Below are 23,837 nucleotides of genomic sequence, written 5' to 3'. Positions count from 1 at the left end.
ATTATATTGTATTAACATACTCTACCATACAGATTGTATACATTATATTGTATTAACATACTCTACCATACAGATTAGACAGAATGACATGCCTTTATTTCCCCAGGAGACTGAGGCAGCCTGGCCTCAATACCTCAGTGCTGGAGGCTTTCTACAGGTGTGTGGCGGAGAGAACTCTCACATTCTCCATCACCACCTGGTATGAGAACTGCTCTGCTGCTGGCGCTGCGGTGAACACCGCCCAGAAGATCACCCAGGTCAGCAGGTACAGGAGCGGTGCGGCCCGCATTATGGAGGACCCCCACTCAACCCGCCCCCTCCCCTCGGGCAAGAGGCTGCTGTCCATCAAAGCTAGAACAGTTAGGCTTAGATGCAGCTTCTACCCGGAGGCTGTTAGACCACCGGCTTCGATAACTATCAATGCATTGAATGGGGAGATTATCACGTTTTATCAGACCATTGAATGGGCGAGTAGGCGACGAGTAGGCGATATAGGCTACTGACCTACCCGCGATTTGTCATACCATTCATTGGGGCGTAATCAGGAGCTACTGACCTACTTGGAGGCGGAGCAGTCCCCACAACATGATTTACGATTCTGTGCCTATCGGTACATAACTCCAACGGCGCTGAGTATAGGCTCAGGCGAACGTCACACCTTCGGTTCCAGTTTCGCCTGAGACTGCGAATAATGTCCCATTCAATGCATTGATAGCATCCGAATGGGGTGGTTAGACTGGTGAACTCTATGCCCCAATAAAGGCATTTCTGCCTTGCTGTGTTGTTATACAGCATGTCATGTTGCTGTGTTGTTATACAGCATGTCATGTTGTTAGCCTGAGTTGATCAATGCTGGATGCTACTGGTTTTTAATATGCTGCTCAGTTTTAGTTCAAAGCACTTTAGGATTTGCTATGCTTATCTTTTTAACCCATTAAGACCTGAGGCGATTCTTTAAAAAAAATCTAAATCCTAAAGGTGGTTACACACCGGCGAATATACGAATATACGCAAAATTCGTTCCGAATAATTAAAAGACGCTTTTTTTCGCTCAGCGAAACTGGTGTGGAAGCTTGCATTGACTTTATAAGGTTTTAAAAAAAAAACGTATTATTCGCATGAAAAATATCGCCCCGGTGTGTAAGGACCTTTACAGTAAAAAAAAAAAAAAAAAAAAAAATAGCAGATCTACAAGCTCGTAGTGCGGCACTTGGTGCCGCGCTATGAGCTTGTATATCTGCTATTTTGGAATAGCCAAAGACATTAAAGTGACACAGATGCGTTCCAGGTATCAATGGGTTAAATAAGCCATTGTGCTTTTATGAGCGATCCAGTTTAGAGGACCTTGTATTGTGAATTGTACTTCCATGTGCTGTTTCCATGTATTTTCTAAATAAAGTATTCAATCGTATTCAATCAATCTTTCTGAATGTATTGACAGTTATATTTTGTGTTTACTGTACACCGCTGGTCCTGGGTACGATCTTTGTTTTCATGTGTAGAATGTAGTATATAAATGACAACAAAATGAAGCCATTCATGTACTAAAGTAGCCTAATCTTACTTACTTCTGACTGGTGTGCAGGATAAACCCCTATCAACACGGGTGGATTACTGAACAGGCCTATTGGTTCCATGCCCAGGGCCCCCAAAAGCTCAGGGGCTCAAGAACTCAGGGGCCCAAAGAGCCAGAGCCTCTGCATTTCTTGTCACACAGTCAAAGTGCTTAGTAATGCATGCCAATAACAGCCCCAAAAGTCATACTGAAGGAATACCCTAAAAAAAACACACAAAAAAACATTCACACACGATTTGAAGTGGGTGTCTATCACCTTAGTTTACCTTCAGAGAGGACAAGTATGCCATGCAATAAAGGCCTTTCAACTCTGTGGGTTGACAAAGTGAACGATGACGTACGATTTAGCGTAATATGTGTTTCTATCAAAGGGGACTCATTGAGGTGTTATGAAATTAGCCTGGAGGTATGAGTGTCTGTTTGTTTAGATAGTACAATACTGTGTCTGTGTATGAAAGCAGTTGTTGAAGGTTGTTTATGCTCTCACGCAATGCCAATACGGTCAAAACAAATACCTGATGATTGATTGGATGATAAGATACGAGTTACAGCTTTACCTCCCCTGAAACCAAACAACCAGTCCTGTCTCTGCAGTCAGGCTCATGACCTGCTTTGAGGACATCAAGTGTTGCATGGCAGTGATGGCATGGCACACACCTTTGTACAGCTGAATGAAGGCAAGTTGGAACTTGCCCTGTTTGGCTCCCTCACTGTCACACCATCACAGGGAATACCAACGGTCTTTGAAACCTGTCCACACTTCTTAAACCCAATGTGAAACACCTGGGTGTGATGTGTGATTCTGCCTTTAAGTTTAACAAGCTAGTAAATGCAATAGTAAAATTAAGTTCACGTTTTTTTCTAGCTTTCCAAAATCAAGCACTTTCTCGCTAACATAGACCTTGAGAAAGTCATCCACGCCTTTATATCCCGACATTCCGCTTGGGTTACTGCAACTCCCTGTAGACTGGGATTAATCAGTCATCTATGTAAAAAAAAAATCGTTTTGTTACCTTTATTTAGACAAGACATCTGCCCGCAACCCACCTGCAACTGGTCCAGAATGCCACAGCCAGGCCCCTGACAGGTCTTTGGAAGAGAAACCATATTACCCATACCCTGTCCGCTCTACACTGGCTGCTAAAACTGTTTGCAATCAATTTAAACAAAATCTAATATTTGCTAAATTGATTGACACCCACCTTCCTACATGACTGGCCTTTTAAGCCTCCCCCCTACATCCAGGTCTCTCAGATTGGCTGAGTTGAGCTGAGCTGAGCCGGGCCGGGCCGAGCAGGGCTGGGAAGGGCTGAGCTGAGCTGAGCTGAGCTGAGCTGGGCTGGGAAGGGCTGAGCTGAGCTGAGCCGGGCCGGGCCGGGCCGGGCCGGGCCGAGCCGGGCCGAGCAGGGCTGGGAAGGGCTGAGCTGAGCTGAGCTGAGCTGAGCTGAGCTGAGCCGGGCCGGGCCGGGCCGGGCCGGGCCGGGCCGGGCCGGGCCGAGCCGGGCCGAGCAGGGCTGGGAAGGGCTGAGCTGAGCTGGGCTGGGAAGGGCTGAGCTGAGCTGAGCTGGGCCGGGCCAGCCCGAGCTGAGGCGAGCCGAACCGCCGGGCCGGGCCGGGCTGAGCTCCTAGCTATCCTGCATTCTAAACTCAGACTCAGGGGCACCTATGTGGTCGCAGCCTCTACTGTATATCTTGGGTGTCCTTGCTGCTGGGTTATGCCTCCTCATTGGCTAAAGGCTGCCTGCAGCATACACCAAACAATAACTTCTTATTTTTTTTGCTTGGGCCTGTCAATAAGAACAGAATAACGTCAGGGCGCAAACACATCTATCATCTATCATCACAAGTGAGCTTGTAGATCGTCTGTTTTCGGGGTAGAAATGTTCAATTGCAGCGTCTTGGAATTACACTTGGAAGTAGTGAGTGACTGATCTTTAGGGATGTGCAGATAATGTTACAGGGGCAGGGGCTGAAATGTCTTTGCAGGTTTTGATACTTTAAAATATCTGAGTACTTCCACCCCTGCTCACATGGCATCAGCAGGTGGTGGATTAGATCTACTTACAATGCAGCTCCATGGTTAGAGACGAAAGGAGCAGAGAGGTCATACTCAGCCACAGTACCATCTTCATCAAGGGGGCCTACTGGCTACAGAACATTTCTTAATACAACGCCCAGACCAGACCAGACCCCTAGCACTCAGTGTGTAGTTGATTTAGTTGAACTTGTACTAGGGCATTCACAACTAATGATTTTTACTAGTCGACTCATTTGACCAAGTAGTAGTCGACTAGTCGAATTTTTTTTTTTAGGGGGGCATTGTTTTAATGCCATCCTACTACTATATTACTATTATTATTATCCTCCTGCCCTTATTTTTATGGCGTTTTAAGGGAAGCGCTTCTGGCACAGCAGCACAGCACCACAGCAGCGTCTCCAAGGATCCCCATTGCCCAATAATAGGCTTTTATTGGGCATACTTTTGACCCCCTTTTGATAAAAAATAAAGTCAGGAGGATTATAATAATAGTAAGATGGGCCATTACTATGGCATTAAAACAAATTACATTTTTTTCTCTTTTTTTTTTCTTCCAACTATTCGACTAGTACCAACAGATTCGACTAGTGGTTATACTAGTCGACTAGTCGACTAGTTGGTGAAAGCCCTAACTTGTACTGACTTCTAATTTCTTTATGTTCGGCTCAGATTTTTACCTCCAGGTCTCAGGCACCAGTATGGGGTCTAAAATGGCACCCAGCTTTGCTTTCTTGCACTGTGGCTTCTTCGACAAAGAGTTACACACAGAGCTATGTACGCTGGTCGGCTGGTGCTCTGGTACGCAAGAGTGCTAATATGTTTGTTTGATCTGCGCGCAACATTAAAACTAAAGTAACGAGCCTGTTTTGAAAATGTACGGAGTAGAAAGTACAGATACTTGTGTTAAAATGTAACGGATAAAAGTAAAAAGTTGTCAGAAACATAAGTACTCAGTAAAGTACAGATACTCGGAAAAAGTACTTTGTTACAGTAACAAAGTACTTACTTCGCAAGTACCTGCAATTCAAAGATTTAATAATTCAAGCAATAAGCGATATGCATTTACCACTGTCAACAATGTGCACCTCAAGGACAAATACACCCAGACATTTACATTGATCCTATTATTGATTGATGATGGTCCATTGCATACTTATTACAGACTATCCATTGGAAAATGTTTGTTTTGTTTTGTTGGATGTGCAAAACCGTTACTTTTTCATTATTATTTTAAAATATTGAAGCTATCCGATCTACAAGCTCACAATGCGTCTCACTGCGACACGTTGTGAGCTTGTAGATCTGCTATTTTCACTACTTTTGTGAGACACTCTTGCATGATGAAGTAGGGCATACATTTTTTACAAAAACATAAAAAGTTGAAATACGAAGATACAAGGTTTCTGCCCAATTAGTTGTAAGGAGGTGGGGTGGGGTGGTCCTTGAGGTGTAGAGGACAGCTAAACATCAGTTTACAGTGTATTAGTTGTAGGGGATGGGGTGGGGTGGTCCTTGAGGTGTAGATGACAACTAAACATCAGTTTACAGTGTATTAGTTGTAGGAGGTGGGGTGGGGTGGTCCTTGAGGTGTAGATGACAACTAGAGTAACATCAGTTTACAGTGTAGTTGGCAGCGACGGTCCGGTTCATCAGGCGCACAAATCAGTGATGTGGACGTACTGGACACACCAGGTATGATGGTGATGCTGGAGGGTCACAGCCTGAAGGGACACACATACAGAGAATTATGGTAAAACACTTCATTACTTCAATACATTATGGTAAAACACTTCATTACTTTATGGTAAAACACTTCATTACTTCAATATATTATGGTAAAACACTTCATTACTTCAATACATTATGGTAAAACACTTCATTACTTCAATACATTATGGTAAAACACTTCATTACTGCTGTTTGAAATCAATCCATGATCTGCCTATATTACTGCAAAAGCAAACAAATAAAAAGAACTTGGATTGATGTAGCTCTAACGGTCCTTTAGACTAGAGAAACTTTATTACGTGAAAGAAAACACCATCTAATGGTTTCTATAGTAGACATTCTATGAATGCAGTATATGTGATGTATTGGTGCTATGTAATTTATTTGACTATTTGTGTTTTATTACGCTTGTGTATATCCTAGTTTTAAGTCATATTGTGTTTACTCGTATTTCTTTTACCAAAATAAAATTAAATAAAATATGTATTTATTAGTATAGAGTAGCCTACATAAGGAGACTTTGACTCTTATGATCCAGGTTGGTTTGTTATATAATCTTCTTGATTAGATAACATAATGTGAATTTAAACACTTTCAAACTGGCATCCCTATTTTGGTCATGTGATCATAAGATGTTCTAAAATGTATTGCATTTCATCACTACAAACAGTTTCCACATCAAGGACCCAGGCATTTGTATTTATTGATTATTATTGATGGTGAAGATGACAGCTAAAGTAACAGCTGTTTACAGTTTACTTGTCAGCCATGGTCTGGTCCATCCAGGTTCGCAGTGCAGTGATGCGGGCGAAACCAGCAGGCTTGCTGTGAACGCCTTTCACGTCCCAGGAGGTCACACCAACCAGGATCCAGGGCTCCGTTCCATTCTTACACACCAGGGGGCCTCCAGAGTCACCCTGAAACAACAAGCAGTTGTGTTTTAATGTGTTTCATGTCTAAATGTCATCTCGATGCTTTCCTTTCTTTTTTGTTTAAGTGCGTGTCTAAGTAAACTGTTTAAGTGCAAGGATGAATCTTCAACCTTGCAGGTTCCAGCTCCAGAGGCTGCAGCACAGATCATCTGACTGGTGATGTTGAATTGGTTGCGGAAGCATCTCTGGCGGTCATCGTTGGTGAAGAGGGGCAGACAAGCCTGCTGGAGTTTGTCAGGTTTCTCATTACCTGGAAAAATACACAGCAGGCAAATGTTAGGTTTGTACTATAGTGCTTGACAACGTGTCATAACCACGGGGGGCGTGGCATAGTAGCTGCAGACATACTGGTGGGGTCAATCATAGACATATAAAGGTCGGCTCTGAAGCGTTCTGCGCTCTGAAGCGTTCGTATCTCGGGCGCGCATCCTTGTTCCGCAGGGCTAGCCTTCCACTTTCTTCCGCTTCAGCAGGGCAAGCTGGAAACTTCCGTGTGCGTTCGGTAGGCCAATCAGAGGCAGGTGGGGCGGGTATTTTCTTAAGAGGCAGCCGCGCAGCAACTAGTCAGTTAGACGCGCTGTGATTGGCCAGTAGTTAACGTGATGTGATTGGTCAGTAGCCAAACAGCCCTGCGGAAGAGCCTTGTATTGAGATACCAGTCGCTACAATGAACTGCAGAGGCCAATGAGGTATCTAGGTTTCTATGGGGTCAATGTTAAGTCAACCTGTTTATCCCCCACCAAGATGTCTGCCACTCCAAATGACCCTTGTTGACGCCCTCTTCAGGATTTTTTGTGCCACTGAGAATGGCACATTGTCTTTAAATAGTTAGTGGCTGTCATGTCATTATTCTTTTTGAGAAGAGAGCATTTGATGTTTGTAAGAACATTTTAAGGTGATGACCAAAGACATGTAGTAGCCCCAACATTGTTATTTTTGTATTACATCGTCTGGAAGCTTTGCAGTATTTACAGTTACATTCTCAAGATGTTTCAAACTGACAATAATGATTGACAATTGTTGATTGATCCTACTGTGAATGTTGTTAGTCTGCTATATTAGTTTGCTCAGCGTTAGCCCACTGACATCCTACTCTATTCTAAATCATTGGAGTGATTGGTGAAATAGTCCAGTCACCGTGGCTGATGAATGGAAAGAGTGTGTTTCCTGTCATTCACTCACTGTGGTTGCGGGTCCAGCCCCAGCCAGTGGTCACACACTCCGTGCCAGGGGGGAAGTTGTCAGTGTCAGCCAGACACACAGGGGACACATGACCGCTCATCTGGGCCGGGCTTTGCAGCTTGATCAGTGTGATGTCATAGTCAGAAGTGTTGGGGTTGTATTTGGGGTGCTTGAAGACCTATCAGTGACATTTAAACTGTTAGGAGATGTATTAAAAAAATTAAGGAAAACATCAAACAAACAAAACAAAAACATGTAGCTTGTTGATTGAATGCCTGCCTTTAACCACATTTTCCAATCTGGAGTCAGGAACATAAAACAAATGTCCCCCCAAAAAAGAGGGGGGAAAAAATGGAGAGGACTGTGTACATGTTGCATGATGTTGCATCCCTATTATACATATATTACAACACAGAGCACCTACCTCTCCAATGCTCCTGACATGGGTGAGGTTTGTGTCTGTGAGGTCGTGCAGGCCCAGGACTACTTCATGTTCAGATGCACTGAAAAGGTTTACACATAAATAATTTAAAAAAGGTGGTTGGGGCTGCTTAACTCAGAGAGGTGAGAAAGAGTAATACCTGATTTATAAATAAAGTAGGCCTATTTTAACTGAGCTCTGATTGGGTCACACAGGCTTAAGTTTAGATGTAATAAAAAAATCCCAGGAGTAAAGATGTACATGTTTTTCAAACTACTGAACATGCTGGAAAGTGTAAGGGCGGAGCTTATGGGTCACAGTGACAGATGTGTTCCTCATGAGTAGAGGTATATGTGTAAGCATGTTTCATGGCTGTAGGTCAAACATGACATAGGCTATGCCTCTTCAAAGTTTAGATTTTCAATCGATTGCTCTAGCACCCCCTTTGACCAATTGGAGTAAGGTGTTTTTTTTCCCAGCAGTGATTGGCATTCTACCATACTGCAAAGTTGTGTATACAATACGGTGACTACACAGTCACTACGTGCTTGGTCCCCTAAAAATGAACAAGTAATGCTTGCTATGTTATCTTCTTAAAGGGCAAGACCACTTTGGTAGAGGTTTGGGTTGTGTAGTTACCTTGCCATGATGGAACTCCAAAGATGGACAAGAAATCAAAAATAATTGCTCCATTGATTACAAATTGATCGTTCAAAATATGCTCCTCATTGACTTACATTGTATGCTGAAACAGATCTCAAAGTCACTCTTTTAGCACATAAACGAACACAAACAAAGTTGATTCAGACAATATAGAACATCACCAAACACACTACTGTTTTTTTTTTTTTGATAAAAATGTTAACTTCCTGTTGATTTTACTATTTGAAGATCCGGTCTGGGTTTTCTTCACAATAGACCCCTGACCTAAAATGGTTTTCACAGTCCTGCTGTATAGCCTACTGTATGTATGATAGATTATACTATATTCAGTAGAGAGAGAGACATTATAGTAGCTTGACTACTATACCTGACATCGCAGTGGGCAGCAGTCACAACCCAATCCTCCTTGATCAGTGATCCACCACAGAAATGAAAACCGGTGCTGTTCTGAATTCAAATAGTTTTTTATTAGCAACAGTATGATTGATCTAACTTGTGATTGATTAATTAAGCCTATAGGCCAGGAGGCCTAAGACGCCATGCTGATGCTTGCTTGTTTTTATGCTCCGATCTCCCTCAATAAAAAGTCTATACTTCACCCTGAGTGGACGTATGTTTACCATTACAGTTGAACACGTGTCATAGTAAAGAAAATATACCATAGGCGTTTCCCACTTCATTATTGAATGAATGAAAGTAACACAGTAGATAGACAGGTGGATGATGACACAGAGAGTGATGTTGTATATATGTACCTGCAGGGACACCTGCCAGGGCCAGGAGTGAGGTTTAGCATCCTCACCGTTGATGATACCTAATCCATCACGGGGACATCCACTGACCACTGGTTTGATGTCAGGAACACCACAGTCTGAAGGACAAAGGGGGGTGAGGTTAAAGAAAGGGGGGGTGAGGTTAAAGAAAGGGGGGTGAGGTTAAAGAAAGGGGGGGTTGAGGTTAAAGAAAGGGGGGTGAGGTTAAAGAAAGGGAGGTGAGGTTAAAGAAAGGGGGGTGAGGTTAAAGAAAGGGGGGGGGTGAGGTTAAAGAAAGGGGGGTGAGGTTAAAGAAAGGGGGGGTGAGGTTAAAGAAAGGGTTAGGGTTAGGGTTACTTCTTGTGTGAAAAAAATACAATTTTAACTTTTTCTTAAAACTCATAATGTGAGTTTTAAGAAAAAGTTTTTTTTTTTTTTTTTTTTTACTTTTTTAACTTTAACTGAAAGTAATATATTATATTACTTTCAGTTGAGATCCTGCATACAGAGTTCTGCAAAACTATGATCCGGGTTCAAAGAAAAAGCTCAAACTCTGCATGCAGGCTGAATTAGACCAATATCCTTTATTTATAAATGTACAAAAAAGATCTATTACATTCTGGAGCCATATTAACCCATTAAGACCGGGAAAGCATCTGTGTCATTTTACATTTTAACCACTTTAACCATTATTTATTATCTTATACTTTGGCTATTCAAAAAATAGCAGAGCTACAAGTAGATCTGCTATTTTCGAATAATCGTGAACATTTTTGCAAATCTTTGAATATATATATTTTTAAAGCGAACATTTTTAACTCAAATATGTGCTTCTGGGGGGTCCCTGGAACAACATATTTTCACATGGGGGTCCGCGGCCAATTTTGGGGGTCCTTGACATGAAACAGTTTGAGAACCACTGATTATAGCAACATAAGTTTTTTCAAAAACCTTTTAGGATTTAGAAGACATTCTGTAGAATCCCCACTACAGATTGCAGAATCGTAGTGCTACGAGCTTGTAGATTTGCTATTTTTTTTTATCTTGAAAATGTGTGCAAATCTTTGAATATATATATATATATTTGTGAGCAGGCCTGGTGTTTCGGGCATCAACTCGCGAGATGAGAAACGGTAGAAACTAAGCAAAATAACTTTTTTTTTTTTTTGGCTGATTTTCGTTTTTTTCCATATTAACATTGTACTCCGGTTACAAGCCTAATCCCCGCCCATCAGTTTCGCTCCTCTCTGTGGTGGTGTAAAGTTACTAAGTACATTTACTCAAGTACTGTACTTAAGTACAATTTTGAGGTATTTTACTTTACTGGAGTAATATCCACCGGGTGAATATTCAACCTGAGGCTGAAACTAACTTCACCACGGTGGACCCTGGTCCAGAGCGTTAGTGAGTTCCCTCTAACGCCCTGGAAGACTCAAGAGTAGTGAAAATAAACAAAACCATTTCGCTACTCACTGAAACAAAGGCTGTTTTGTGTTGTTGAAAGTCTATTCTCGGAGGTGGGAAGCCTCTCAGCACCCCAGCTACTCTGTAAAATACACTTTTTGGGCAGAAAATGTCCGCAAGACGGAAATTATTTTTATTTACTCCACAGTGCCCTCTACAGATTTGGTTAATGGTAAGTTCAAATTGTCCAGATCTGTAGAGGGCGCAGTGGAGTAAATACTGAAGATGTGGCCAAAACAACAGTGGAGTAACGAGGCTAGGAGCTTTAGCATTGTTAGCTCGTCGCCAAGCGTCATGGCAGAACGTACACCTGGTGTTTGCATTTCTCCATTTACAACTCGTACATCTACATAAACGTTCAGATTTCAAATATAAAGTTCTTATCTCATGACCACGGGTGTTATAATTATGTACGGGCCCTCATAAGTACCCTTATCTTCTGTATTGTTAAATAAAAAGCATTTTGATCCGATTGATGGCCATCTCCGTTTTTTTTTTCAACTACGCGGCCGTATCGGTTGGGGGGGGTATTGCACTCCTGATACGTTATAACTCTATGAGAAAATGGCCGCCGATCGGATTAAAATGCTTTTTATTGAACAATATGGAAGATACGGGTACTTAGACCCACCCGAAGTGAATGGTAACATCCGTTGTCATGAGGTAAGGACTTTATATTTGAAATCTGAACGTTTCTGTAGATGTACGGGTTGTAAATGGAGAGTGCAAACACCAGGTTGGAGTTAATCCAGGACCTAGCTTGTGCGTGTCTTTATCATTAGTAGGTAAACCTCGACTATAGTCGACTACCAGTGGGTCAAATTTTGTGGTGGAAGAAGCACTTGGTGGTAGCAACACCACAATATAGAAAGTAAAAGGCCTGTGCTCAAAATGTTACGTTCAAGCAAAGTAAAAGTACAAAAGTATTGGCATCAAAATATACTTAAAGTACCTAAAGTAAAAGTACTCAAATGTTTGAAAATAGCTGATCTACAAGCTCACAACACGTTGCAATGCGCATTGTGAGCTTGTAGAGCGGCTATTTTCAAATAGCCTATGTATAAAATACCTAAAAAATGTACTTAAGTACAGTACTTGAGTAAATGTACTTAGTTGCTTTCCACAGTAAAAATCCGAAAATGGGGGAGTGGTTAGAGGAGTGGCTAGGTTGAATAAATTACCCATTGTTCACGCCCATTACCTGGAGCTGAGAGGTGCTAGAAAGTGGAAATTCTTTACAAGGGATTATCTCAGTTTAGACTATTAAAGATGACAAGATTCAAATGATCACATCTTCTTCAAATGTGTTCCAATTTCAATGAATGATACATCATATGAAAGCTTATATTCTGTACTTCAACAATCTGTAATAAAATGAAAAATGCCCCCTTGCTGCCTAAAGCACTGTACCCGCTCACATTTTTAAAGCCATTTTTTACTCATATTTACTTCTGGGGGGTCCCTGGAATAAAATATTTTGAGATGGGGGTCCGTGGCCAAATGCATAATAATTTTGGGGGTCCTTGACATGAAAATGTTTGAGCACATACTATTATTCTATATTATATTATAGAGCCCTGGGGAATACAGTGAACTAACATACGTTTAAAAAAAACAGATTTAGAAGACATTTGTAAAAACAATAATATATATATATATATATATATATATATATATATATATATATATATATATATATATATATATATATATATATATATATACAAAGATTTAACACATTTTCCAAGATTTTTCAAAAACAAATGCAGATCTACAAGCTCACAAGTACAACAACATCTACAAGCACTCTGTGCCGCGCTATGAGCTTGTAGATCTGCTATTTTTGAATCGAAATCTTAAAATGACACACAGATGAGTCCCTGGTCTTAATTAAAAAGAGCAGTGGTGTAAAGTAACTAAGTACATTTACTCAAGTAAAGGCAGCTACTTAACACATTGGGTGCCAGCATTTTTTCATAACAACTTACGTTGGGTGCCAGCATTCTCCCCATTGACTGCGCTTTGCTGTTTAAAGCTCTAGACTCCACGAGGAGCAAATCCATGTAAAAAAAAACATCCATTCATGTTGCGCGATGACCCTGGCTACAACCTGGAACGATAACATTTCACTCGCGAGTTACAATGGGGGGGGATCGCGCATCGCGCATGACCGGTTTTCCCCACCGGAAACAGATTCGGAGATATAGGTGTTTTAAAGAAGGAAATAGACAGGAAGTGGATGGCAGCCATGTTTTTGTTTTTCCGGTGATCTATCTGGCCTATCCTTCTCAAGATCACAATGGGTACTCCCAGAGCTGCTCTAGCCCCGCCCGTGTGGAGAAAAACGAAAAAAACAAAAAGACATATTTCACGGTCTGGACCGTGTTCGGCACCGGACCGCTACACTGCGCAAACACGGTTCAGACCGTGTTTGGCACCCGATGTGTTAAGTACAATTTTGAGTTAGTTACTCAACATTTCCAATTTTCTGTACTTTTACTTCTACTCACTACATCTCAGAGGCAAATATTTTACTTTTACTCGACTAGAATTATTTAAAAACTTGAGTTACTGTGTAGATTTTGAAAGAGTTACCCACTTCAGCTCTATATACATGGGAAGGGATCAGACATTTGAAAATATCCGATCTACAAGCTGGCGTATTGTGACAGTATTGTGACAGACAGACAGACAGACAGACGGACAGACAGACAGTATAGATTAGTGTCATTGTTGAAGTCATTGTTTGTTACCTGAACAGATCAGCTCCAGACTGGAGGAGGAAGTACTAGACGTCACTGCTCCACACTCCCTCAGTGAAGATTCATCTCCAACACAGGTAGATCTAATCAACCATGTAGGTTGATCTGTAGAACCATCTCTCTGTTCTGTAGAAACAGCAGAGCCACACTCCAGCAGTCTACACACTACATAAGATGATGACTCATGGTTCCAGTCAACAGGATCCAATGGTCTCCATTCTTCCTGGTGTTTCATCTCCAGTCTACCAGCACAGTGACTGGCTCCTCCCACCAACCTGACATCAGCAGGCTCTGTACACAATAGACAGACAATAGAATAAGCATTAAGAACTGTAGTGTCCCTATTCTAGTGTTAACTGTCTGCTAAATTAGATGATCTGTAAGCTCACAACTCGTCACAATACAAGCTTGTAGATCTGCTATTTTAGAGTGAAAACGGGAGTGGGCCTAGTATAGAGCCCTGGGGAATACAGTGAACTAAATGTAGGTTTTAACCCGTTAAGACCGGGAAAGCATCATTTGTGTCATTTTAAGATTTCTTTGGCTATTCAAAAATAGCAGATCTACAAGCTCATAGCGTGGCAAAGAGTGCCCATGAGCTTGTAGATCTGCTTTATTTTCTTTTAATCGTGGAAAATGTGTGCACATCTTTGTATATATATTTTTGTATATGTTTTTGTACAAATGTCTTCTAATTCAGTTTTTTTTAAACGCATGTCGTATGTTGTTTTCCTGTTATTTCTTCACCTAAACATCATCATTGGATCCTATTGTTTAGTCTTGCAATGTCGTTGGCCAGGATATTTGCATATAAATACCCCCCCACAGAGGCAGGAAACGTCACAACTTGAAAATCATTGAAGGAAGAAAAATCTATTTTTTGCTGGACAGGATTTCTCACAAAAAAAGCTAGTAAAATGTCTGTAATATTTTTTGGGGTGATCATTAGGGCAGGTACACACTGTAGGACTTTTAAAGTGGTCGGGGAATCATCTGATCGTTAAGCATTACACACTACAGGAGTCTGTTTCTTGAAATCGGCTGTCATATATCGTTGTGGTTTTCACACTATAGATTGGTCGCCGACAAGGGATCACACACTGTAGGATAGTTCACTAGGATGCATCCAGATCCATCCAATACATTCCATTGTTTTTATGCCAATTCATTTTAACCGACACCTCCCGTGATATTTGCATCTCTCTCTCTCTCTCTCTCTCTCTAGACCTGATCTGTGTGGATTTGGAAAATATTCCACAATTTTCTCATTTTTTCAAGATATTTCATTGAAAATAACTGCAATGCGTTGTGAGCTTGTAGATCGGCTATTTTAAAATATGCAATGTATTTGAATATAGGGTTAAAGTGCTCATGTGGCCTGCCCTATAGTCGCTTTTGTTGGGCTTGTTTTCAATGATCTGGTTGCTTATTTCTCTCGCAAAATCTGGCACAAAAAAAAAAGGCACGGGTTCCCGAGGCTAGACAGTGACAGACACGCTGCTCACGCACACATATTACACACACACACACACACACACACACACACACACACACACACACACACACACACACACACACACACACACACACACACACACACACACACACACACACACACACACACACACACACAATACACACAGCTCACACACTCTCTCTCTCTCTCATTCAGTTTTATAATGTTTAACTTAAAACATGACTGGACGGTAATATTGCGGGGGAGGTTTGCTGTTTGGTCAGGTCCAGTGATCCTCTCCTAGCCACGGTGGCTGCTGTAATGTGCTCTCATTGGCTGTGGCGTGCATCTGCTCGCAGAGTGGTCTCAGCTCCTTTCATACTCTATGATATTGTCTGAATTCCAGTCTGCGACAGAGCTGAATATCTAACCAGCTAGATATTTAGAAACGGTCGGGAAGCCATCGCAGAGCGCAATGATAGCGGCCAGGTCCTCTTGCAGAGCCTTTCACACACAGCGAGCATTATCTCGGCGATCAAAGGCCGATCTGCGTCAGATCGGGAGGTTTTGTCGGCGAGCACCAAAAAAGGTCCCCGACAACATAATCGGACCAAATATCCTGCAGTGTGTACCTGCCCTTAGAATGTCTAGAACATGTACATATGTTATTATTGTAAAAGATATCCCCCAAATGTAAATTAGAGCATGCTTTATGGTTGTTGTATTTTTACAACATTGGGTCAGTGTGGTAGCAAATAGTAATACCACCTGTTCACCTGGCTAAGTGGAGTCTTATAGTTTTCACAATACATTTATACAGTTATATGTGTATTTTCCCCACATTGCATAACTATATACATATACATATACATATACATATACATATACATATACATATACATATACATATACATATATATAGTATATATATATACATATATATAGCCTACACTATATATATATAGTGTAGGCTATATCAGTTTGGACTCTCTTATCATTGTTCATGTGATCGGTGTTGGGGATTGACCACTTACGACCATCCTCAATCCCTTTGTTAGGCTAAGCACCATCATCACTCCCTTTGTGAGGATAAGCAAAGAACAATAGTGTTACATCCCATGGTATGTACTGTATGTAATGTCCTGTCCTATGCAAGTTTAGTGTTTCATGCCAGGCAACTGACTGTGTCCTGTTCTATGTAAATCTAGTGTGCCATTCCCGACCTATGATTGGCTGATGGCATCCAGTTCTCGGTCCAGTCCATTGGTCCGTGGCTCTCCAGCCACCTTTATGACAAGGGTAGGCAAGGTAAGATTGGGGAGGCTACATTCTGCACACATGTAGGGTACCTATATGCTGTCTAGAAAACACTAGTAAGAGGGTATGTGCCAATTCTGTATTTTGTTAGTTTATTTAGTATAGTAAGTTAAGTTAGGTTTGTTTTGGGTTATTCCCTTATTTTCTGTATTAGATTAGTTAGGTAAGCTTTAATACTCTGAGTTAGTTTAGAAGTTTTTTTTGTAATCACTGGCACTGCCCTGCCTCCCTATGTCTTGGTCCTTTCTGAAACATCCATTATCTTGTCAAATCACCTAATGTAAATAAATCACTTTCTTTGCACTATACCACCGTGTTTTGTTACTCCCTGTGCCCTAGACTCATAGCAGGGTCTAGTCTTTATTTTAATTTCAGAATGCCACAAGCAAGGAGAGAGCCTCGCTTCACTGCAAGGGAGGTGTTGGATATTGTACTGAATGGAGAGAGTACAGACTTGGACTCATTTTGTTGTTCTTTTAATAAAATCACAATTCTTAAAAATATGGCTTATTGATTATTATTCATAATGTATACTGTTCTGAAGCCAAATATTATTCATAATGTATACTGTTCTGAGGCCAAATAATAAACCATAACCATATAAATAAACCCTTAAGTTGTTTTAGTGAAGTATATAGACATTTGCCATGTTATTCGGACCCCAACGGAAACAAGTCCGCAAGGACTTTTTTGGTCGGACCTTTTAGACAAAAGTATTATAAATGTAGCTGTTTTACATTCTTTTGCCTAATAAAAATGTCAATCAATCAATCAATTCTGACAGTGAATAACCAAATGTTGTAATATTACATTTCAATAAAACCTTATGAAAACATTTTTTTTAAACACTATTTTCCTCTCCAAAGTACTCCTACAACACCATCTGAAAGGCTGAATAATTTTGTTTGCAAGTAGAAATATATCCGGGTCTTGCAGGGTTAAAGGGTTAAGTGGTTAAAACAGTAATATTACTTTGACTGTAAACTAATAATCAAAGCTAAAGTGTAGTTTGTCTTTTACCGCAGGTGAGTCCAACAGTCTTGTCAGGTGAGCAGGTGTTTCTAGTTGAGTCTGAGGTTCTACAGTCCAGGAGAACAGACTCGTTGCCTTCACACTGGAACTCTTTGGTCCACATTGGAGCCTTCACTTCTCCATAGAGCGCCCCCTGGAGGACTGAAGGAGCACCACAGCCAAGCTCCCTACAGACCACCTCTGCATCCTGCTGGTCAAAGTCACCTTCACACACTGAGACCCACGACTGATTAAACTTCACCTCCACTCTGCCTGAACATGAGTCCACTGAGTCCCCAATACTAGTCCCATTCACCAACCTTACAGACTCTGGAGAGAGAGAGAGAGAGAGAGAGAGAGAGACATGGAGTCATGTACCACTTGAGCTCCTGAAATAACTGAAATTAATGGTCAGATCTATTTGTTTTTAAACAAGAGAAAACTACTAACATTTTCCTAAAACAACTCAACAAACACAGAGAAGAACCTGAACTTTTGAAAGTAAACATTTAATGCTAAAACAGCATTTTTATTCTCCAAAAGAACTACTGTCTGCTAGCCAACAACAACAACAGTTAGCTGGATCAAGCTAACAGAAGAGGCAGGTTGGAAAACAGGAGAACTAAGACACAAAGAACAACTAAACAACTACAACAAAACAACAACTACTCCAAGTGAGGAAAAGTGGAATTATCTTGTTTATGAAACATTAAATACTGCAGAGCTACTGCTAAGCTAACTGCTAACTAGCTACTGATAAGGGCTACTGCTAAGCTAACTTTGACAGTTGTGTAAAATGGATCCACTTTCTGCTGTAGGGAGGGGGGAGGGCGGAGAGCAGCAGCTCCTCCTGCCCCTTCTCTCCTACCCCAAGGAGGTGAAAGGTGCAGCAGCCAAAAAGGCACACAAACATCAACTTTTAAAGACTAATCCTGAAGACTAACAGCAGACTATGCCCAGATCCAAGACATTAAAGTCATAAATAACCTGCTGCTGTACACTGACTGCACTAATAGTTGGCACACAGCAATCTGCAAACACTACAAATTCTATAAAAAGGAAGGAATCTGTAATGGTAGACAGATCACTGTACATGAGAATGGAGACAGTAGCAACACAACCCTCACTGTCAACGTCTACCACACCGGAATCATAATGTTCCAAGGCAACAAGGCTATTCTCACAAGTTTCCAGATGGACTTTAACGTTATCAAAGCCCTGGCATAGACTGAGAAACCCCCACACAGGGCCGTCGCAAGGGTGGTGCGAGCGGTTTTATTTTTTTTTAATGAACAGAATCACATTTATTAAGAGTTATAAAAAGAAATAACCGCAAATAACCACCAAAAACTCGGAAATATCCGCCCAAAACCGCAAAAAAATATATATATATTTTATTAGGCAAAAAATGTAAAACAGCATTTAAAATACTTTGTCTAACAGGTCCGTTCATAAAAGTACTTGCAGACTTGTTTCCAATGAGGGCCTTGGTATTCAATTCATAGACATATATAGTGGCAACACAGTTCAAATATCATTACAAAAAAAAACAGCAAAAAAAATAACACTATGTACAACAAAAAAAATAAAAAAAGGGGAAAAAATATGTACAAGAACAGGCGGGGGGGGGAGGGTCTGCTGTCTAACGGGAAAATGGTACTACCTCCTCTTTTGGCCTCCTGAAAGGTGATTTTTTTAAGGCTCTTTTAAATGAGCCCAGCGAACTGCATTTTTTGAGGGATGGAGTTAGACTATTCCAATCCTGGGTGGCAGTGCTGTAGAAGGAGAATTTGCCCATGTTTGTTTTATGGGTGGGTGGTACCAAATTGTTGTTAACGCTCCCTCTGGTATTGTGACTGTGGGTGTCGCTAACCTTTTGGAGGTATTTACTCAGATATGCGGGAATAGGGGGCATATCGGGCAAATTTTCATTTACAATTTTGAAGGCCAGTCCCATTTTTTGTTGTTTAACCCTGTCTTCCACCCTAAGCCAGCCTAGGCTGGCAAAATGGGTGGGAGAAAGGTGGGTCATGGGCCCCAATCCGAGGAGTAGCCGAATCAGTTTGAGCAGTAACTATTTCCGGGCCGTAAAGTTGCTAAGATTTGGTGTGCTAAGACAGATGATGCCATGCAGCTGTTGACTGAATCCAGCCTAGGTGATCCCAGGAATATCATTATACACACTGGCACCAATAGCTTGAGGGCACAGCAAGAGAGAGTGGCCGAGTCAGTTAAGAGGGGTGGCCCAAAAAGCCTCAAAAACCTTCCCTAACAGCAGGATAACACTGTCAACCCTCCTGCCGAGGACAGACCTCCATCCCATGACCATTCAGAGGATCAATGCAGAAATCACCCACATGCCAAATGTCCACCTGGCTCATCACCACGCCCTAACAGTGTATGAGCTGCAAGACCACGTCCACCTTCACAAGGAAATGGTTCAGGGTATTTGCAAAAAACCCTGAAAGACGTGGCCCTCGATCGCAGCCACAGGCAGCAGCCCTCACAAGAACAGCAGAGGACCTTTTTGGAGGCCATGCCAGCAGACCTCCTCCACCACCTTGTGGAGGCCATGCCAGCAGACCCTACCCTCCTCCACCACCGAAGAGACCCCACAGCACAGCATCCCCACCACCAGCCTAGAGACCTGCACTGCAACACCTTGACTCTGGACCCAGCCAACAGAGACTGGACGATACCCTACCAGCACCACTCACCCAGAGCACAGGACCACAGCAGCAGAGCTACGCTGCAGCACTTAACCCATTAATACCTGGAACGCATCTGTGTCACTTTAGATTTCTTTGGCTATTCAAAAATAGCAGATCTACAAGCTCGTAGCGCGGCACCGAGTGCCGCGCTACGAGCTTGCAGATCTGCTATTTTTGAAAAATCGCGAAAAAATATATTTTTTATTTTTTTCAAAAAACTGTTAGGATTTAGATTTTTTTTTTAAAGAATCGCCTCAGGTCTTAATGGGTTAAAGGCACTCATAGCAGCAGCAGCAGCACTGACCTCGGGGAGATCAGACAACTTCTCAGCCTCATAGCAGTGTGTGTGTGTGTGTGTGTGTGTGTGTGTGTGTGTGTGTGTGTGTGTGTGTGTGTGTGTGTGTGTGTGTGTGTGTGTGTGTGTGTGTGTGTCTATTTGTATGTATATGTATGTATGTAGGTATGTATAAAGTATATGTATAGGCCTAAGGTATATGTACGTGTGTATGAAGGTATACTGTATGTATATAGTTATGTGTATATATAGGTAAGGTATGTATGTGTTTGCGGGCATATGTTTATATACCGTATACCTCAAGTTTATATTTTTGTTAAATTGTCATTAGAACTTTGACATTTTGAATGTCAAAGTCTCCATGTGGAATATCCAGGGTCTGAGTTCATCTTTGTTTGGTTTAAAAAGTAAAACCCTGGAATTCCAACAACACATGAAAAATATGGAGAGATAGAGACAGACAGACAGACACACATAGAGAGACAGACAGAAAATAAAACAGACAGAGACACACACAGAGAGAGACACACACACACACACACACACACACACACACACACACACACACACACACACACACACACACACACACACACACACACACACACACACACAGTATAGATTAGTGTCATTGTTGAAGTCATTGTTTGTTACCTGAACAGATCAGCTCCAGACTGGAGGAGAAAGTACCAGACAGAATTGTTCCACACTCCCTCAGTGAAGAGTCATCTTCATCACAGGCAGATGTAACGGACCATGTAGGTTGACGTGTAGAACCATCTCTCTGTTCTGTAGAAACAGCAGAGCCACAGTGTAGCAGTCTACACACTGCAGATGATGACTTATGGTTCCAGCCACCAGGATGCAATGGTCTCCATTTTTCCTGGTGTTTCATCTCCACTCTACCAGCACAGTGACTGGCTCCTCCCACCAACCTGACATCATCACGCTCTGTACACAATAGACAGACAATAGAATATGCATTAAGAAGGGAGTGGGCCTAGTATAGAGCCCTGAACTAAATGTAGGTTTTAACCCATTAAGACCGGGAAAGCATAATTTGTGTCATTTTAGGATTTATTTGGCTATTCAAAAATAGCAGATCTACAAGCTCATAGCGCGGCACCGAGCGGCTATGCCTATTTTACAGTGAAAACGGGAGTGGGCCTAGCATAGAGCCCTTGGGACTACAGTGAACTAAAAATAGGTTTGAAGTGGTTAAAAAAGTAATATTACTTTGACTGTAAACTAATAATCAAAGCTAAAGTGTAGTTTGTCTTTTACCTGAGCAGGTGAGTCCAACAGTCTTGTCAGGTGAGCAGGTGTTTTTAGTTGAGTCTGAGGTTCTACAGTCCAGGAGAACAGACTCGTTGCCTTCACACTGGAACTCTTTGGTCCACAGTGGAGCCTTCACTTCTCCATAGAACGCCCCCTGGAGGACTGAAGGAGCCTCACAGCCAAGCTCCCTACAGACCACCTCTGCATCCTGCTGGTCAAAGTCACCTTCACACACTGAGACCCACGACTTATTAGACTTCACCTCCACTCTGCCTGAACATGAACTAGTCCCATTCACCAACCTTACAGACTCTGGAGAGAGAGAGAGAGAGAGAGAGAGAGAGAGAGAGAGAGAGAGAGAGAGAGAGAGAGAGAGAGAGAGAGAGAGAGAGAGAGAGAGAGAGAGAGACACAGAGTGGTCAAACATTGACCAAACTGTCAAATAATATAAAAGAGGCAAACGAGATCTACAAGCTCACAACGCCTCGCGTTGTGAGCTTGTAGATCTGCTATTCTGCTAGATCTGCTATTTTCACAATGTCTGCTAATTTTACAATGTAGTATCTGAGGACAGACAGACAGAGAGACAGAGAGACACAGGGAAAGATAGACAGACAGAAAGAGGGTAGACTAGGCAGGATTTCAGAAAATGTGCTTATTTAAAGTAATACAATTACTATATATATATATATATATATATATATATATATATATATATATATATATATATATATATATATATATATATATGTGTGTTCCTGGTCTTAGTGGGTTACACCATTAAAACCGGAACGCATCTGTGTCACTTTAAACCATTATCTTATTCTTTGGCTATTCAAAAATAGCAGATCTACAAGCTCATGGGGCGGCACCGAGTGCCGCGCTATGAGCTTGTAGATCTGCTATTTATGACAAAATATACAGTATATCTTTTTTTAAAGCGAACATGTTTAACTCAGATCTTTGCCGCTGGGGGGTCCCTGGAACAACATATTTTGAGATGGGGGTCCGCGGCCAAAAATATATAATTTTGGGGGTCCTTGTTTGAGAACCACTGATTATTGCAACAAGTTGATATTATATATTATACATTGTACATTATGCATAATATTATACAACATTATACAACATTGTACGTGATATTTTACAACACTGATATTAAAGCAGCTGATTATAACATAAGTTTTTTCAAAAAGATAATGAAGATATTTGTAGAATCCCCCAGAAGTAAAGATTTGAGTTAAAAATGCTCCTTTTAAAAAATACATATATATTCAAAGAGTTGCACACATTTTCACGATTTCCCCCCCAAAAAATTGCAGATCTACAAGCTCATAGCGCGGCACTCGGTGCCGCGCTATGAGCTTTTGAATAGCCAAAGAAATCTTAAAATGACACACAGATGAGTTCCTGGTTTTAATGGGATAACCCATTAAAACTGGGAAAGCATCTGTGTGTCATTTTACATGTTAGCATTGGTTATTAAAAATAGCAGATATACAAGCTCACAGCGTGTCACGCTGCTATTTTTGAACATTTTTCAAACATCTTCAAAGCGTGAGAACTACTGACCTAGAAGACATTTTGTAGAATCTGCCTCAGGACTTAATGGGATAAAAAGAGCAGTGGTGTAAAGTAACTAAGTACATGTACAAGTACACAGACAGACAGACAGACAGACAGTATAGATTGTTTGTTACCTGAACAGATCAGCTCCAGACTGCCGAAGTCAGTAGTAGACTCCACTTCTCCACACTCCCTCAGTGAAGATTCATCTCCAACACAGGTAGATATAATCTTCCATGTAGGTTGAAGTGTAGAACCATCTCTCCATCCATCTCTCCATTCTGTAGAAACAGCAGAGCCACAGTGTAGCAGTCTACACACTACAGATGATGACGTATGGTTCCAGACAGAATAAGGATCCACTGGTCTCCATTCTTCCTGATGTTTCATCAACACTCTACCAGCACAGTGTCTGGCTCCTCCCACCAACGTGACATCACCAGACTCTGTACACAGACAATAGAATAAACAGTTAAATAAAGTTATATTACTTTGATTAGAAGAAAAACTTCTAGGTTACACTCTATAATATTTATGTGTTTATTGATGTTTGTTTACCTGTTGTGTGGAGAGCCTGGAGAGCTGAAGAGAAAAATGATCAAATGAGTTTGAGCCTAACCAGTGGTGGAAGAAGTACTTGAGTAAAAGTATCAATATCACAATGTAGAAATACTCTGTAGTAAAA

At 41.4% G+C, this 23,837-nt stretch overlaps 1 protein-coding gene across 1 annotated transcript; it reads right to left on the bottom strand.

The window, feature by feature from the left end:
• Nucleotides 1–4,563: 4,563 nt before the first annotated feature.
• Nucleotides 4,564–23,542, bottom strand: LOC308092748 (scavenger receptor cysteine-rich type 1 protein M130-like; the record flags this gene model as incomplete). Its single annotated transcript, XM_080438848.1, has 12 exons — nucleotides 4,564–5,335; nucleotides 6,102–6,259; nucleotides 6,385–6,524; nucleotides 7,457–7,634; nucleotides 7,881–7,959; nucleotides 8,908–8,987; nucleotides 9,296–9,411; nucleotides 13,510–13,809; nucleotides 17,312–17,632; nucleotides 20,963–21,259; nucleotides 21,593–21,898; nucleotides 23,287–23,542. The coding sequence occupies 12 exons, from the start codon at nucleotides 23,540–23,542 to the stop codon at nucleotides 5,329–5,331; spliced, it is 2,238 nt and encodes a 745-aa protein (XP_080294974.1). The 3' UTR covers nucleotides 4,564–5,328.
• Nucleotides 23,543–23,837: the final 295 nt, after the last annotated feature.

The sequence above is a fragment of the Gymnoscopelus braueri genome, assembly GCF_963280865.1.
Source record: "Gymnoscopelus braueri genome assembly, chromosome: 10".
Taxonomy (NCBI): Eukaryota; Metazoa; Chordata; class Actinopteri; order Myctophiformes; family Myctophidae; genus Gymnoscopelus; species Gymnoscopelus braueri.
This window is presented reverse-complemented; position numbering and strand designations above follow the sequence as displayed.